The sequence below is a fragment of the Aulostomus chinensis genome, chromosome 9 (assembly GCF_037954235.1).
Source record: "Aulostomus chinensis isolate RoL2024-O1b breed Wild chromosome 9, RoL_Achi_v1.0, whole genome shotgun sequence".
Lineage (NCBI taxonomy): Eukaryota > Metazoa > Chordata > Actinopteri > Syngnathiformes > Aulostomidae > Aulostomus > Aulostomus chinensis.
In genome coordinates, this window is record NC_141328.1 from 1,140,001 (window position 1) to 1,154,927 (window position 14,927).

The window sequence follows — 14,927 nt, forward strand, 5'->3', positions numbered from 1 at the left end:
ATGCCGTTCTCTGTGTTCCTGCACTGCGTCCCAGACCAGCGCTACGACCAGTGGAGGTCCCAGTGCCCTAAGCAGCCTGGAAACCAGTATCCAACCACACAGATAGCTGGACGCCTCACAGCTGAGTCCGTCTTACCCATGTGTCCCGCCGCCTGCAGGACCGCCTGTATGGTCACCTGCTGAGCCTCCTCTGTTGCCGAGGAAACAGCCAGCTGATCCAAGGTCAATCCCGTTGTCACCATCAGTGTTGTTGTCCCTGAATCCACCTCGCTGCTGTCCCCTTCCGATGACATCAGCTCTTGAGGGGGGCCGCTGTCTGTGGACGCCATCTGAGACAGACAGGAGCTGCCTGAGATGCCAGGATGAGCCGTTACAGCGCTCAACATGTTTCTGACAACCGCTTGTTCATTACTGTTGGTTACACAGTCACTTTTCACCCAGTTGTCCAATCACAGTTGAGGAGGGGCGGGACCAATACCAGATGGACCAGCAGTTCTGATTATTTCATCCAAACCAGGTTAAATCTAAATCCCTTAAACACTAAACTACACAAAGTACATGAAGAATCCTGTTGGTGTTCCACATCCCAGAGCCGTCAGAGGAAGGTTGCAGTCGTGTGTGTGTGTGTGTGTGTGTGTGTGTGTGTGTACCTGATCGGCCTCGCTGCCCTCCACATGAACCTGCAACACTGATGCTGTTGTCGACATCACATCTGCCGACTGGCTGTCCATCTGCATCGGCTCCTCCCGCTCCTCTGCTGCTGCCACCGTCACCATGGTGACGGCCTCCGCCTCAGAGGACTCGCTGTGATCCTCACCGACCAACGAGGAGATCTCCTGCAGAGACCCAGCGGCGATGGTGATGACAATGAAGGTGGCAGCGTTTGTGTCTGAGTGCACGTGGATCAGGCACTTACAGGTATAGATGGTCCAGGTGTGGGTGTGGCCTGTGTAACCGTGGTAACAGCTCTGCCCTGGCTGATGGTGGTGGAGGGGTCAGAGGATGAGGAGGAGGAGGGATCTGTAGACTCTCCCTGCAAACTGTCTCCACCCTGCTGAGCTGCAGTCAGAGGACAGGAAGTGTGGTCACTTCCTGATAATTCAACTACAACAGTTCACTTCCTGCAAAGTCTCCTTTTTCAAAGATGGTGTCCAAGCAAGAAGCTGAGACGTGCCCAGGTGTGCCAGCTGTTACCTGTGGCTGTGGTGGCGGTGTTGGTGGTGCCAGTCTCGTGTGTTTCACATGGCGGATTGGAACACACCTGGGAAAAGAAAGACTTGCACATAAACACACACATACACACACACACGTAATGGTTCGGACCAGCCTGCAGGTGTGGTCTCACCTGTCTCAGCCCTCCAGTACCCGCAGTGGTGGCGGTGTTGGTGGTCCCCGTTTCGTGTGTCTCACACGGCGGGTTGGAGCACACCTGGAACCAGAATCCATGTTCAGATGTTTCTCTCTTTCTCTGACCAACTTCTTCAGCAGAGTCAGAAACCAACACCCACCAAACGCAGGCAGGTTTTGGGTTTGGGGCGTCGCCCTTGGAGGTCAACGCACCAACTCACAGGTAAAATTTTGAACCAAAACAGCAACGGAAGGAAATGACTGTGGTGATCACATGCATGGTCACTGGATCTGGTGAGCGTCCAGACCCTCAGGTGACTTCAATTTTCAAAAGCCACAAGTTTTCCTGCTGTCTGGGAGAATGTTTGTGTCGGCGCCAACACATTCATGACGTGACTTCCTTCCCCAGTTTGACTCAAAAACTGTGACATCAAATAAAACGAGGATCAACAGAGAAAAGTTGGTCGCAGGTCCAAACATGTTGAGGGGATTTTCACCAACTTTGTGTCTCCAACAACGTTGACCTCCACGGTACAGCCGTTACACGCAAATCCACGGAGGCAGAGGTCGATGCCTCTGCAAGCCAGCGGTTCCATGTTCCCGACCTATGGTGACGTTACCATACCGGTACTCTCATGTTGGTGATGGCTGATACAAACTTTAAGGGTTCCTTCTAGAGTGATGAAGTGCAGGTTCTGTGAGAGTAGGCCTGGACAATTTATCCATTTTATCGATTAATTCGAGTTTTTTTTTTGCAGACGATTTAAAAAAATCAAAACTTAGAGTTTTTACTCCTCTTGCTATGGCGCACCTTTTGTCCCCCAGGAGCTTCCATAGCTTTCCCCCTCCCCCTCGTTTCCTGCACACGCATAGCAGCAACGTGGTCAACGAGAGCCAGAAGTTTTTTCACAGAAAGGAGTAGTAGTAGTAGAGGTAGTAGTAGTAGTAGCAGGAGTAGTAGTAGTACTAGCAGTAGCAGCAGCATCAGTGGTGTGGAACTGCCTTGGGTTTGTGGCGGCAGACGTTGAACAGGTGACGCTGCCAAGTTTATCTGAAGCTCCTCACAACAAAAGGCAGCAGCACAACGACCTCGTTTCAGCTTCTAAAGCTGAGGCACCCAGCTGAGCGGGAGGATGAGCGAGACCGCGAGAAAACTCCCACTAAAGAACGGCCCACTGTGGCGGAACCATTTACCCACGGGAAAAATTGGACAAAATCGTAAATCGCATTATTTGTAAAAACATCTGAGATTTTATTTTTAGTCCACATCACCCAGGCCTCTGTGAGAGAATCCAAGGTTCCTGATTCTCAATTAGACAAGAAGACAAGCAGAGGTTGTGGAGGAGAGGAACGCAGCGCATCTGGCCTCAGGGAGTCAAGTTCCACCAATCGCACCTGAATCAGAGGAAATATCCTCACCTGTCTCAGTCCTCCAGCCCCCGCCATGGTGGCGGTGTTGGTGGTCCCCGTTTCGTGTGTCTCACATGGTGGGTTGGAGCAGATTGTTCCTGAGTTCAGAGGGACCTCACCTGGAGGAACTGGACCCGACTGCTGGGCTGAGGGCCGGTTTGAACACACCTGAGGAGGATGAGGAGGGTCAGTGTCACTGAGAACACACACACACACACACACACACACACACACAGCTGGAGGAAGTGGACCGAACTACTTCCTGTGTTGCCATTCACATTAACCTTTCAAAATAAGAGCATGCTGCACTGTCACATTGAACAAACATACAACCAATCAATTGACTGACATATTCCTCCTGAGAACATTTTCATTGTGATACTGTTCTATCATCAACCGGTCTTGTGTTCGACCCGTCATCAACTGTTTTTTTAAAGCCTTTTCATACACGTTCCATTGGCAACATCCCAGGTGCGTCACCAGGTTACAGCCTGTTAGCAGATAAAGTTCTGCTCACCTGCAGCCTTTGGGTCATGCTGGATGACGCCACTGTGGCCGTGTTGGTCGTTCCCGTTTCATGCATCTCACAGGGCGGGTTGGAGCAGACCAGCGTCACTGCACCAACATCAGTGACATCATCAACACAACAAATCACTCAATCAACCACAACAACCATGGTAACCACACACTTCAGCAATGAGCAGCGATGACACAGCATCAGACTTCCTGCTAAAACCTGCTAACACCTGGAGATGGTACCATCCATCAAGGTCACATGGCACTGCAGTTACATCAGCTTTGACGTAAACACATCTTCATTCAGATGCCACGCCCAACACCAGCACCTGCCAGGCAAGGTGCCACTGGGCGCAGACAACGTGACAGTATGTCTGTTTAACTCCTGCTTGCACCTGATGCTCATGGAGCGTCAAGGATTTCTACCAGCACTGCACCTCTCAGCCACATGAGGGCGCTCAGACAGCCAACATCTCATGGAGGAGGTCTGTAAAATGCGTACATCGTTTCACACAAAAAACTAAATAAAAATAAGAATGTCTGTTAACTCTGGCCCTCATTTGGTCCCCAAGTATTTCAACTGTAAAAATGTCTTTTGAAATCGTTCATTAAGAAATGATTCCAAATATAAAAGTGATGCAGAAATAGGAGACTTTTCAGGAACATACATATGTCCATGTTCAAATTTACTTTCCTTCTTTATTCATACATGAAGTTGTGAATTACTTGATCTTAGTTATTTTTTGAAAGAGAGGCTCCCAGGAGGGCTTCATGCATGGTTAATGATTCATGCTAACTAGCTGCTAGCTGCCGAGCAAAGCCACATCAAGTCACATTAATGGTAAAATATTTGACTGAAAGTAGTATTCTGCTGTAAATAACAGCAGTAGTGGATACTTACCTGCTGCTGCAGTTTCTCCCGTCTCTGTTTTGGCAGTTGTCGTTGTTAAAGTACTTGTCGTACTTCCAGGTTCTTCAGAGGTCGGGGAGGCCATGATGGAGACGGGCAGATCCTGGACCAGCGGCTGAGCTTCAGCACCGCTGGGAGTCGTGATCAGAGTCACCTGCACACACAAATGCGACATTACGCGGTGTTGCTACAAACAGACATGACAAATCAAAACGACTTCTGAAAAACTTGATCATCCACATAAATAAAGGACAGGAGAACAACAGCAGGACGACAGTCTCAGTGCAGGAGGGAACAACCACAGGAGATGCTTCTGCTCCACCTGTTTGGGTCCAGCAGCAGCAGTAGTTGCTGTGGCAACCTGGCTGGCCAGTGTGGCCATGGTTGCCAGGGTGGTGATGGGCGTTACTAAGGAAGCGGCAGTGGTAGCCACGGTGACAGCTCCTCCCGCCACCGTCCCCAGACTGGAGACACCTGCAGGGAGAAGAGAGTCACACCTGTCTGAGTCCATCAGCAACTTAAGACTCAAACAAATGCAGGACGCCATCAAGTGGAGGCTGTTTACCCGTAGTTCCCTTGACGACCAGTGTGGTGACGGCGGGTTTGGCAGCTCCAGGTGACACGAGCCTAACTCCACTCATAGGGACGGTCCTGAGGATGGTACCCGGCGTCCCTGGAGCTCCTTTCAGCACCACCTGGAGAAACAGGAGCAGCATCAGTGATAAAGTTTCTTCTATAGGAGAAAACGTCTGATGCAAAGTGTCGCCACATGATGCTGAAACATGAGACGAACATTGGATGCCTACTGTCAACATCAGTCTACTGTTTACTTCTGATTTGTTTATGCTGAGCGGCCAATCAGAGGGACAGTCTCAAATAACCAATGACCTTCACTGGTAAATGTTCACTCCCCTCAAGCAGAAATAACCGGTGAACGACGGTTCCTGTCTTCTGACTTGGGTTTAGGTAGGACAGGGTTAAGTGTCTGGGGGAGGGTCTGGGAAAGTGTTACCTGTGTGACGCCCTGCTGCGCAGCGGCAGAGATCTTGGGGACTGTTGTGAGGATTTTGCTGGTGGCTCCTGGTGTCACCACCTTGGTGGTGAGGATTGTGATTGGACTGTTACCACCTGTAGGGGCGGAGCTCCACTTAGTCAGGGGTCAATAGCAGACATGAATAGAACACTTGGGTGTTGCTCAAGTACCTGCCCCCCCCTGCAGCGCAGACACTGGGATGGTCTTGATGATGGTGGTCCCAGGTTTTGAGGTTGCTGGGCTGACGCCCAGGATGGTGGGTTTATTTGCAGTGGATCCAGCCTGCGCAGTGCTGAGGATGGTGGTCTGTTTCCCGTCGGCTGAGGACACCAGCTTCAGGATGGTCCCTGCTGGGAGGGCGCCCTTTGTCTGACACATTGAGAGACAGTCAGGATGTCTGACCTTCAGCCACCAACGTCAACACCCCTCAGTCAACAGTACCTGCAAGATCTGGGTGACCGGGCTGCTCGCCGTCTGACCAGTAACCGACCCACTATGAACAGGTTTGGTCTGGACCACTGACATTACCTTCCCGAGGTTGCCGAGGTTACCAATCTGAAAATTAGGACAAGAGATGCATTCAAACAGCTGACCGACACAACCTGGAACCTGACCAGCAAGTGACATCACTCACCAGAGTTCCGCCCGCTCCCATGCTCAGGGGGCTGTTGACCAGTGTGATGGTCTTGGTGACCCCTCCCATTACTGTCGTAACCACCTGAGCCTGTTGCGAGACCGTCACTGTGCCCGATTTGTGCACCGTGATGATTGGTCGGCTGGGCGTCCCAGGGGTAGAGACGACAGAGGCCCCGCCCACCTGAGCAGCAGTTTTCAATATCCGATTGGCGGAGTTGCTCAACTGACGAGACAAAGAAGTTCATCATCAACTAGATGCTGATTCAACCGCCCAAAACAAGCACCGGGACACAGACATGGTGGCTGACACGTATCTGTAACGTTAGCGGTTATTTGTACCATTGTAACCGGCAGACTGGAGGATCCTGGACTGACTGCCACAGTCTTTACAATCGTGCCTCCAGCAGGAATGTTAAGCACCGCTGCTGTGGAGGGAGGGATCTTCTGAGTGGCCGCCGCCGCTGCAGCCAGCGCCGCCATGCCGCTCATCTGAGGACTGCTGCCTATTGGCTATGAACAGACAGGTAGCAGGAACAAACTCAATCATTCTTGTCTTCATGAGCCTCCAACATCAGTTGGCATGGAGATGGTGCGGTTACAGTGTGACTTGGGCTGAATTTGGACCGCATGCTAACAGCTGGTCATGCGGTAGCCACTTAGTTCCACATTGCAGCATGTTAGGGTCACATGCATCGCCTCCATGATATCCACAAACCACCCATCACATGACACACCGAAAGTTTTCAAAATGAGAATTGAAGGCAAAAATACCGTCGTCTGACCAGCGTGGGCAGGCACCATCATACGAACACCTGCAGGAAGAGTTGTCACAGCAACCGGGGCTTTGGGTGTGGCCTGCCGGACTGTGACGACAGAGGCTCCAAGTGTAGAACCTGGCGTCGCCACCTTCAGGACAGCTGCAGAAGCACATGACTCAGGTGAGGGATGATCAGGTGCACCTCTCCCATCATCTGGAGATCGACCTGTACTGATGTTCAAACCTACCCGGCGTTTTTGCTGCAGCCAGTGGGTTTCCAGGTAATGATGTGGGGGAGGGGACTAATGTGATGCCAGACAATGGGAGGGTTTGGTTGGCTGCAGCTGCTGCAACAGGGGTGGAGCTTTTGGGGGAGCTGGCTCCAGGTGATGCTATGGGGACAGGGCTGGAGACGGCGTTGGAGGCAGGTGTGGTGGGAAGGTCATATTTCTGTAGCTGCAGCAGGTAGGTGTCAGCGGTCTGTGACGGCCCCCAACTCACCTCCAGAGATGAGGTGTTAGCCCGGACCAGCTGGACCCGGGATGGGGCACAGGGACGTTCTGAGGACAGACAGGTAAGACTGAGTGAGACAGATGGGAGGCAGGTAGAACCAGAGACTTAAAATAGCTCAGAAAGGCAAGGATGCACAGGACAACATTTCCACCTGGTTGTGTGATGTAAAGGTAACATAACAGTCTCCAGGCAAAACAGGTATGATCAGGTGGTACCCACCTGTCTCCAGGTACCATAGGTCCTTGCAGCACACCTGGTTGTTCCAGGCCTTCCTATATCCGTCTCTCCCGCTCCAGATGTAGAGTCTGGAGTTGATGGAGACGCTGCAGTGACCAGCTCGAGCTCTGGGGATGTTTTCCTCCACGCTATCCATCAGCACAGTCTCCCAGCACATGGTGTCTGATCAGAGACAGTCAGGTGGTCAGAGAGTCGTTGGCTGTCCGCATTCGGGGACTGAAACACTAGAACGTGTTTAGCAAGAACCTGACAACATGGGTGGAGTCGTGCTGCAGGGATTATGTTCCAATACGTTACACACAGTCAGGAAAGGGTTTTCGAATACTAATTATTTCTTGTTGTTTTTGGGGGCCAGCTGGTGGTGTGCTAACAGGTTAACATGCTAGCATTAGCAGCAGCAGCTTCCCAGATGTGATCTCAGCTAACACTTCCCTCTTTAGTTCCATTTACTCTGTAGTACTGACGTGAAGTGGTAGTTAACATTAACAGTGTCGAGGTAGGTACCATACCTCTGTGTGTGTGTGTGTGTGTGTGTGTGTGTGTATACCCAAGTTGAGGCAGGCTAGTGTGTTGGTGCACTTCCACTCCTTCTCATGAGTCGCCACTTTGACATCATCCATCACCAGAGGAACCCAACCTCCGAACACGTACATCCTGACGGACAGACGGAGGCTTTCACAGTAAATGTCACATTCGTTCTCAGGCTCTGCTGCATGTTTGTAGGGTTTCTGAGTAGAATTACTTGTTGTTGATGGCAGTGGCAGAGTGCAAGCTGCGGGGGAGGGGCGCAGTTCCACTGAGGGATGGTTTGCTCCAGACCAGCGAGTCTTTGACATCATCAGAACAGACACCAATTAGAAGTTGGCACCCATATCGTTGAGATGGAAAGATACACAGATTACATTTCTTTACCGGGAGGGTACGTTTGAACCATGTGGGTCATCAACACTGTTGGGAGAACATTTTACTGTAATACTTTTCCAGTAACTAGGGCTGCATGGTGGAGCAGTGGTCCTCACTGTGGCCTCACAGCAAGAAGGTTCCGGGTTCGAGTCCCAGCTCGGGCGCGGGATCTTTCTGGGTGAGTCTCCATGTTCTCCCTGTTCCTGCTGGGTTCTCTCTGGTACTCCAGCTTCCTCCACAGTCCAAAGACATCAATTTGGGGACGAGGCTGATTGATACTCTAAATTGACCGTAGGTATGAATGTGAGTGTGAATGGTTGTTCGTCTCTGTATGTTGGCCCTGCGATGGACTGGCGACCTGTCCAGGGTGAACCCCGCCTCTCGCCTGTAGATGCTGGGATAGGCTCCACCCCCCCCCCCGCGACCCTTACTAGTGAGGAATAAGCGGAAGATGATGATGGACTTTTCCAGTAACTAGTATCTTCCCAAGTACTGTAACTGAAAAGGACTCGTTACTGCGTTTGTTATCGTCCAGGACCTGAATTGGTGGGTTGAAATATAAAACACAGCAGTGAGGGAAGGGTTATGAACGCTGTTCCTCAGTTCATGGACATGAAGTCCTTCTGACTCCAGTTACATGAGCAGCGCGACCAGTGCCACAGTAGTGAACAGTCACGACGGACTTAGGAATCGCTCGCAAACAGCACAGTGTAAAGTCCTGATGGCGTCCCACAGTAACAGCAGCACCCGAGGAGAACGTACGCAACGCAATACTCGATGATGCACCTGCTGTCAACCTGGAGCATTTCTTTGTAACTGTGATATAAATATCACACAGAGTATCAGTAACCTCTATAATGCAGGAATTTGGGTACTTTTTAAGACCAGTAACTAGTTACTAATTTCCAGTTACTTGCCCGTCACGGGTAATCAATACAGAATCTTGGTTCTGGTCTCACCGATGTCGAGGACCCAGAGGTCGCCCAGCCTGCAGCCGCTCATCCCTCCATAGATGATCAGCCTGTTGCCTGCACAGCCGCTCGTCACCACAGCTGTGTGACTCTCTCTGGGCGGCGGCGGCTGACCCGACGTCACTGGGAGGTCCCACCCAACCACACTGGAGCCTGGACGCAGCTCCAAACAGAACAGGTCGTTCAGATACCTGAGGAGGGGTCAGAGGTAAGGCTGTACTTTAACGCAGTCACAACTCACCGCCGCAGGAATCAACCAACATTATTCACACAATCTGATTGCACTTCAACATTTTTCAGATCAAGTTGCTAGAAATGTTACACTGTAACTAGGAGTTTCCACTCCAAGAAAACACAATCATGTTCAATCTAGAACCAAGTCTCCCTGACACCTGACATTCCCCTCCTTCCTGGGACAGGTGACCAAGCATGTCATCACTTATTCCACATGAATGAGACAATGTGCTGCATTTTGATTGCCTCTGAAATTGAACGTAAAGATTTGTAGTCCCCCCATGGGCCCACCACCAGCAAGAGGAACCAGAAGGGTCCAGCGCTGTGTGGATCAGGCAGCAGACCAAGGCAGGGGCTTTGCTGGTCTGATCCCTACAAGCTGGCTTTTGAGACATGGAATGAACCTCTCCGGCGGGGAAGGAGCTGGAGTTGATAGAAGAGGTTGAGCGTTAGCGGCCGGACACAGTCGGCCTCACCTCGACACATAGCTCTGGTTCCAGAACCAAAACCCTTGAGAGGGGTTGGACTCTGTCCTTTGCTGGAGTTGCTCCAGGTGAGAGGTGGAGCGCCGGGATGGGCTTTTTGATAGCCCCCAGACTCTCGGCCTGTACGTTGGGGTTCACCCTGGTGGACGACAGGGTTGCTTTGCTGCGCCCTGACTGACGCTTATGCGGCAAACAGCAGTTCAGGGTACCCACCCTTTCTAGAGTCCCTGGAAAGGGTGCTGGATAGTGCCTCGACAGGGGACTCCATTGTCCTACTGGGGAACTCCAATCTTAGGGCAGAAGTTGCAGTGAAACAACTCTGGGGCGGCAGAGCTCCAGGGGTGGATGAGATCTGCAGTCTCTCTAGCGGAGGAGTGAGAGTCTGGTCTGCATTGCTGGCAGGAAGTCGGACTTGTTCCCAGTGAGGGTTGGACTCCGCCAAGGCTGCCCTTTGTCACCGGTTCTGTTCATAAATTATGGACAGAATTTCTAGGCGCAACCGGGTGGTGGTGGTGGAGGGGGGGGTCGAGTTTGGTGGTGGGAGGGTGTCGTCTCTGCTGTTTGCGGATGACGTGGTCCTCTTAGCTCCATCAGGCCACGACCTCCAGCTCTTGCTGGGACAGTTTGCAGCCGAATGTGAAGCAACTGGGATGAGAATCAGCACCTCCAAGTCTGAGGCCGTGGTCCTCAGCTGGAAAAGGGTGGTTTGCCCACTCCAGGTCGGGGGGAGGTCCTGCCTCAGGAGGAGGAGTTTAAGTATGTTGGGATCTTGATCACGAGTGAGGGTAGGATGGAGCAGGAGATTGACAGGTGGATTGGGGCGGCGTCTGCAGTGATGCGGGTGCTAAACCAGTGGTGAAGAGGGAGCTTAGCCAGAAGGTGAGGCTCTCCATTTACCTGTCAGTCTCCGTTCCACCCCTCACCTGTGGTCATGAGCTCTGGGTAATGACTGAAAGAACAAGATCCTGAATCCAAGCGGCTGAAATGAGTTTCCTCCTCAGGGAGGCTGGGCTCTCCCTTAGAGACAGGGTGAGAAGCTCAGTCCTTCAGGAGGGACTCAGAGTAGAGCTGCTGCTCCTCCAGGTAGAGGAGTCAGTGGAGGTGGTTCAGGTATCTGGAGAGGACGCCTCCCTCTGGAGGTGTTCAGGCACGTCTGACCAGGAGGAGGCCTCAGGGCCGACCCAGGACCCGCTGGAGGGATTATATCTCTGGGCTGGCCTGGGAACGCCTCAGGATTCCCCTGAAGAGCTGGTGGACGTGGCTGGGAGAGGACAGTCTGGGCTTCCCTGCTGGGGCTGCTGCCCCGTCACCCGGACCCACCGGATAAGAGGAGGACAACGAAGACAAAGACGAAGATTTTTCATTATCTGTCAATCATTTCATGTGAAAAAACATGACTGACAGTTGAGTGAGCAAACACTCAAAATGTGATGATCAGTTTGCTTTACATCTGTGATTGACAGCTTTAACTTCAAGCTCAATCTCTGTTCTAAGTTATATTTTCACAACAGCCAAGGTGAAGGATCTAACATGGCCGAAGCTGCGGTTTCATGCAGCAGACGCACGTCAGTAAAACAGCCATCACTTCATGGAGATTCTTGAAAGTGTGGTCGATTCTCTCAGCGCTGCCGTCTTCTTCTCCTGTCTCCTCCGACTGACCCCTTGACATTTTCCACTGGGGTCAAGGAACCAATGAGCGTACTCCAGAACACCATACCTGGGGATGTTATTCTTGGGGTCTTCGCTGTCATTGGCCAATCCCCCAAACAGGTAACAGCGGCTGCCAATCAGAGAGAAGCTATGCCCGAGGCGGGGGCAGGGGGGCGGGCTGTTCTTTGGAGCCTTTGCCTTCAGACGCTTCCACTCCCAGCGACTCGCCTGACAGAGAGTTTTTATGACAATAAAACATTAAACAAAATACAGTGAAAATATCACTCACAAGCAGGTTTACATTGAAGAGTTTTGTTCATTCAAATTGAGTTTTCTGACATTTAATAAAGTTCAAGGGTTTTTGGTATTTGAATGTGAAACATTTCCAATGAAGCTTTTATGAGCACCAATTGAAAATGCACATCAAAGAATCTGGTTAGGAACACACCTCATGTACCCTCCATGCCCCACCCTCTGCTGTGACATCACTGACCTGCAGCTCATACAAGTCGTTGCTGTATTTTCCATATTCCACCATCCCTCCGAACACCAGCAGCCTCGTCCCGTCACACACGAAGCCATAGGCAGCACAGCCGGGGGGGATATCTCCACGCACAGCCGGAATGAACCACTGGTTGGTGGCTAGAGGGGGAGACACGACAAGGTCACACGTGTAAAGGGCTCACCGAGAGGATGAGACCCTTCGGACAGCCAATGCCAGAGTGACGACTCCAGCGCCGCCCTGATGGATGTGCCAGTTTGGTTATTTCATTTGTCCCCAGTTCCCACGAGTCATGAAAAAACACACGAACAGTAAAGTATTGTGAAACGTCATGAAACACCTGCATGCACAACACACCTGATTCAGATAATAAACCCTGACAGGTGATCCTGGAGGTCAAAGCTGACATGAACACTTGACTCATGTCCACCCTCATCATCACTGCTGCGCCAGCATGAGGGACTCAGCCACAGCTCCAGCTCCGATCCAGAGCAGCCTGATGTTCCATCAACTGGGCTGGTCGTTGGTTTTTTTGAAACCAAAAAAAAAGTTGCAAACTCTTGGTGGCTCCAGACTTTAAGTTAGAAAATTGCAGTTTCTGGTCATTTATGACAAAAAATTAAGAGTCTTAGGGTTCTGGACTATTGGTTGCATAAATTGAAGGTGAAATTCATAGTCACGGCCCGATTCATCGTGGCAGGTGCACCCGGTCTACTTAGTGTACTGAATCCAAACCCTCAAAGTCACCAGCAACATGCACGCAACTGTAAAATAAACGTGGATTTCTCTGCTGGTGGAGGGTGGAGGGAGCAGACTGAGCAGTGCTGAAGTTGGACTGAAGTCACTTGTGCTGCGTTCACATGGGACTCGGGAGTTCTTGAACGCAACACGAGGACTCACGAGCTGCGGGGAAACTGGCGGATCGGAAGTCATGAAACCATCAGAGCCCGAGGGCCGCTAGGATGCAGACCACGCGGCGGACTGGACGTTTTTCGTTCCTGCGTTAAAACACCCGTTTTTACCGTTAACGAAACGCCATGTTGTCTTCATTTGAAGCAACAAAGGGGCGTGGTCTCTCAGACGTCACCAGTGTTTTCAGTAAAACGCGCCATTTCTCTTTCTTGTAGCGTTAGCCTAGCCTAGCATGCTAAAGCCCAAGCCAATCACAGTAAATTCACAACAGCACGAGGGTCAATCACACCGACATCCACCGCGATACACCGTTGAATTCTGTGACTGTCACACCAGTTACACGGACACGGCTGCTCCCTCTGCTGCTCGAACCGGTGGAGTTAGCATCTAGCTTCTCTGGCTCCATCTGCACTACAAACGGATTTTGTTAGCATATGTTAACTTTTTACCCGGTTCTTCCGGCACCGACAGTAATACCTGTGTTGTAGACGTGCAGCTCGTCCACGATCCCCTCGTTTCCTCCACCGAATACCACCATCAGCTCTTTGATGGCCACGGCCCGGTGTCCATGACGGGGCCGCGGCACTGGGCCGGTCCAGCCCAGGACGCGCTTCCAGCGGGGTTGTAACACCACCGGTTCGGCTGCCATGATGCTGCTAGCAGGATCCGAGCCTCTCAGTCCTCGAAGGGGGACAGCAATCCAAACTTGGGGGACAGATGGGCTTAGAACAGCCTCCGGCTCGCTAGCCGCGGTATAGAATTAGCATTAGCCCGCTAACTAGCCGGCGGCTAACCTGGCTGAGCTAGCTTGATTGAGAGTTTTTAATATGTGCGGAGGTCAGTTGTGTGTCGGGATTAAGACACTTTAATTGATATAATCCTCCCACGGCTTTCCAGTCTGCGAGTCTTGTATGAACCGGTGTGTTGTAAGCTAGCCCAGCGTCTGAACTAGCCAGACCGCCATTTTCTCCCAGTAAACGCTGTGTAGAATCTGCAGACAGCCGCCGGACCTGCTTAGGCTCGCTGAAACCAAGTGAAAGATAAGCGCATATCCGGCTGCAGAAGACGTGTTTCACGGCCGTTAAATGTGAGTGTGAGCCGGAGCACCGAGGAGGTCGAAAGATGCTGTTACATATGCAGAGTAGCGGGTCTGTTCGCCGGGATGGCAGCCGCCATCTTGCTGCTAACAGCAACCAAACAAAACAGAAGCTGCAAATGGCAGCAGCAAGCTAACGGCTAACAGCCAGCTGATCCGGTCAGCACGCGCGGAGGGAGGAACCGCTGGCCCCCGGTGTCTGATACTGGCAGCGACAAGCTGATATCCCATTTACAGATCATTAGTGGGCTCGAATATCATCTTACTTATAATTCCAGCTGGCACAAGTTTTGCTTCGGTTTGGTATAAAAGCAGTTTTACTCAAACATGACACAGACTTCGATTTAGAGGATAAAGACCAGGATGGCGGGATTCACTCAAATGAGATATTGTTCTATTGGCGTGATTCCAAGACAACCCGCGACTCTAGAATCAGCCAAGAACACCACCGGATAGAAGCCACGTTGATCTCCGGTGTTACGGTGGATTCTGCCTGCCAGGCGCGCCCGCTGCGAGCCCGCGCTCTGTGATGGAGATCAGGGTGAAGCGCCTTCGATCGATGATTCATCAGCAGACAAACAAGTCACCGAAAAGACAGCCGGAACATCTCAGCACCAAACAGATGAACCTGCTCCTGTATGTGGGAAAATCCTATCTTTTAGTGTTGGAGTCTACGTGACGACCTTCCTGAGGCTCGTGGTGCTGGACAGGTGTCTGCTTGTGAGGCTTGACGAACTGGATGGAGGCGCATCACTTCAGATGGTCCACAACATGAAAATGTGTCTACTTTGCTGTATAAAACTCCAGAAAACCAC

General features: G+C 51.5%; 1 protein-coding gene across 1 annotated transcript in view; it reads right to left on the minus strand.

Annotated features, from left to right (window-relative positions):
* The window catches only part of hcfc1b (host cell factor C1b), a 20,470-nt gene extending 5,658 nt beyond the window's left edge, over positions 1-14,812 (minus strand). Inside the window, exons 1-24 of the mRNA XM_086212951.1 lie at positions 13,494-14,812; positions 12,096-12,244; positions 11,670-11,830; positions 9,222-9,424; positions 8,102-8,186; positions 7,907-8,013; positions 7,342-7,521; positions 6,858-7,169; positions 6,624-6,769; positions 6,192-6,362; positions 5,851-6,075; positions 5,658-5,771; positions 5,387-5,585; positions 5,196-5,311; positions 4,749-4,878; positions 4,506-4,657; positions 4,175-4,337; positions 3,275-3,372; positions 2,767-2,925; positions 1,346-1,429; positions 1,195-1,261; positions 917-1,059; positions 651-836; positions 137-329 (exon numbers count right to left, since the gene is read on the minus strand). Coding sequence (XP_086069077.1) covers positions 137-329; positions 651-836; positions 917-1,059; positions 1,195-1,261; positions 1,346-1,429; positions 2,767-2,925; positions 3,275-3,372; positions 4,175-4,337; positions 4,506-4,657; positions 4,749-4,878; positions 5,196-5,311; positions 5,387-5,585; positions 5,658-5,771; positions 5,851-6,075; positions 6,192-6,362; positions 6,624-6,769; positions 6,858-7,169; positions 7,342-7,521; positions 7,907-8,013; positions 8,102-8,186; positions 9,222-9,424; positions 11,670-11,830; positions 12,096-12,244; positions 13,494-13,665 — 3,715 coding nt within the window. The 5' untranslated portion in view covers positions 13,666-14,812. The remainder of the gene's footprint in view (positions 1-136; positions 330-650; positions 837-916; positions 1,060-1,194; positions 1,262-1,345; positions 1,430-2,766; positions 2,926-3,274; positions 3,373-4,174; positions 4,338-4,505; positions 4,658-4,748; positions 4,879-5,195; positions 5,312-5,386; positions 5,586-5,657; positions 5,772-5,850; positions 6,076-6,191; positions 6,363-6,623; positions 6,770-6,857; positions 7,170-7,341; positions 7,522-7,906; positions 8,014-8,101; positions 8,187-9,221; positions 9,425-11,669; positions 11,831-12,095; positions 12,245-13,493) is intronic.
* Positions 14,813-14,927: the final 115 nt, after the last annotated feature.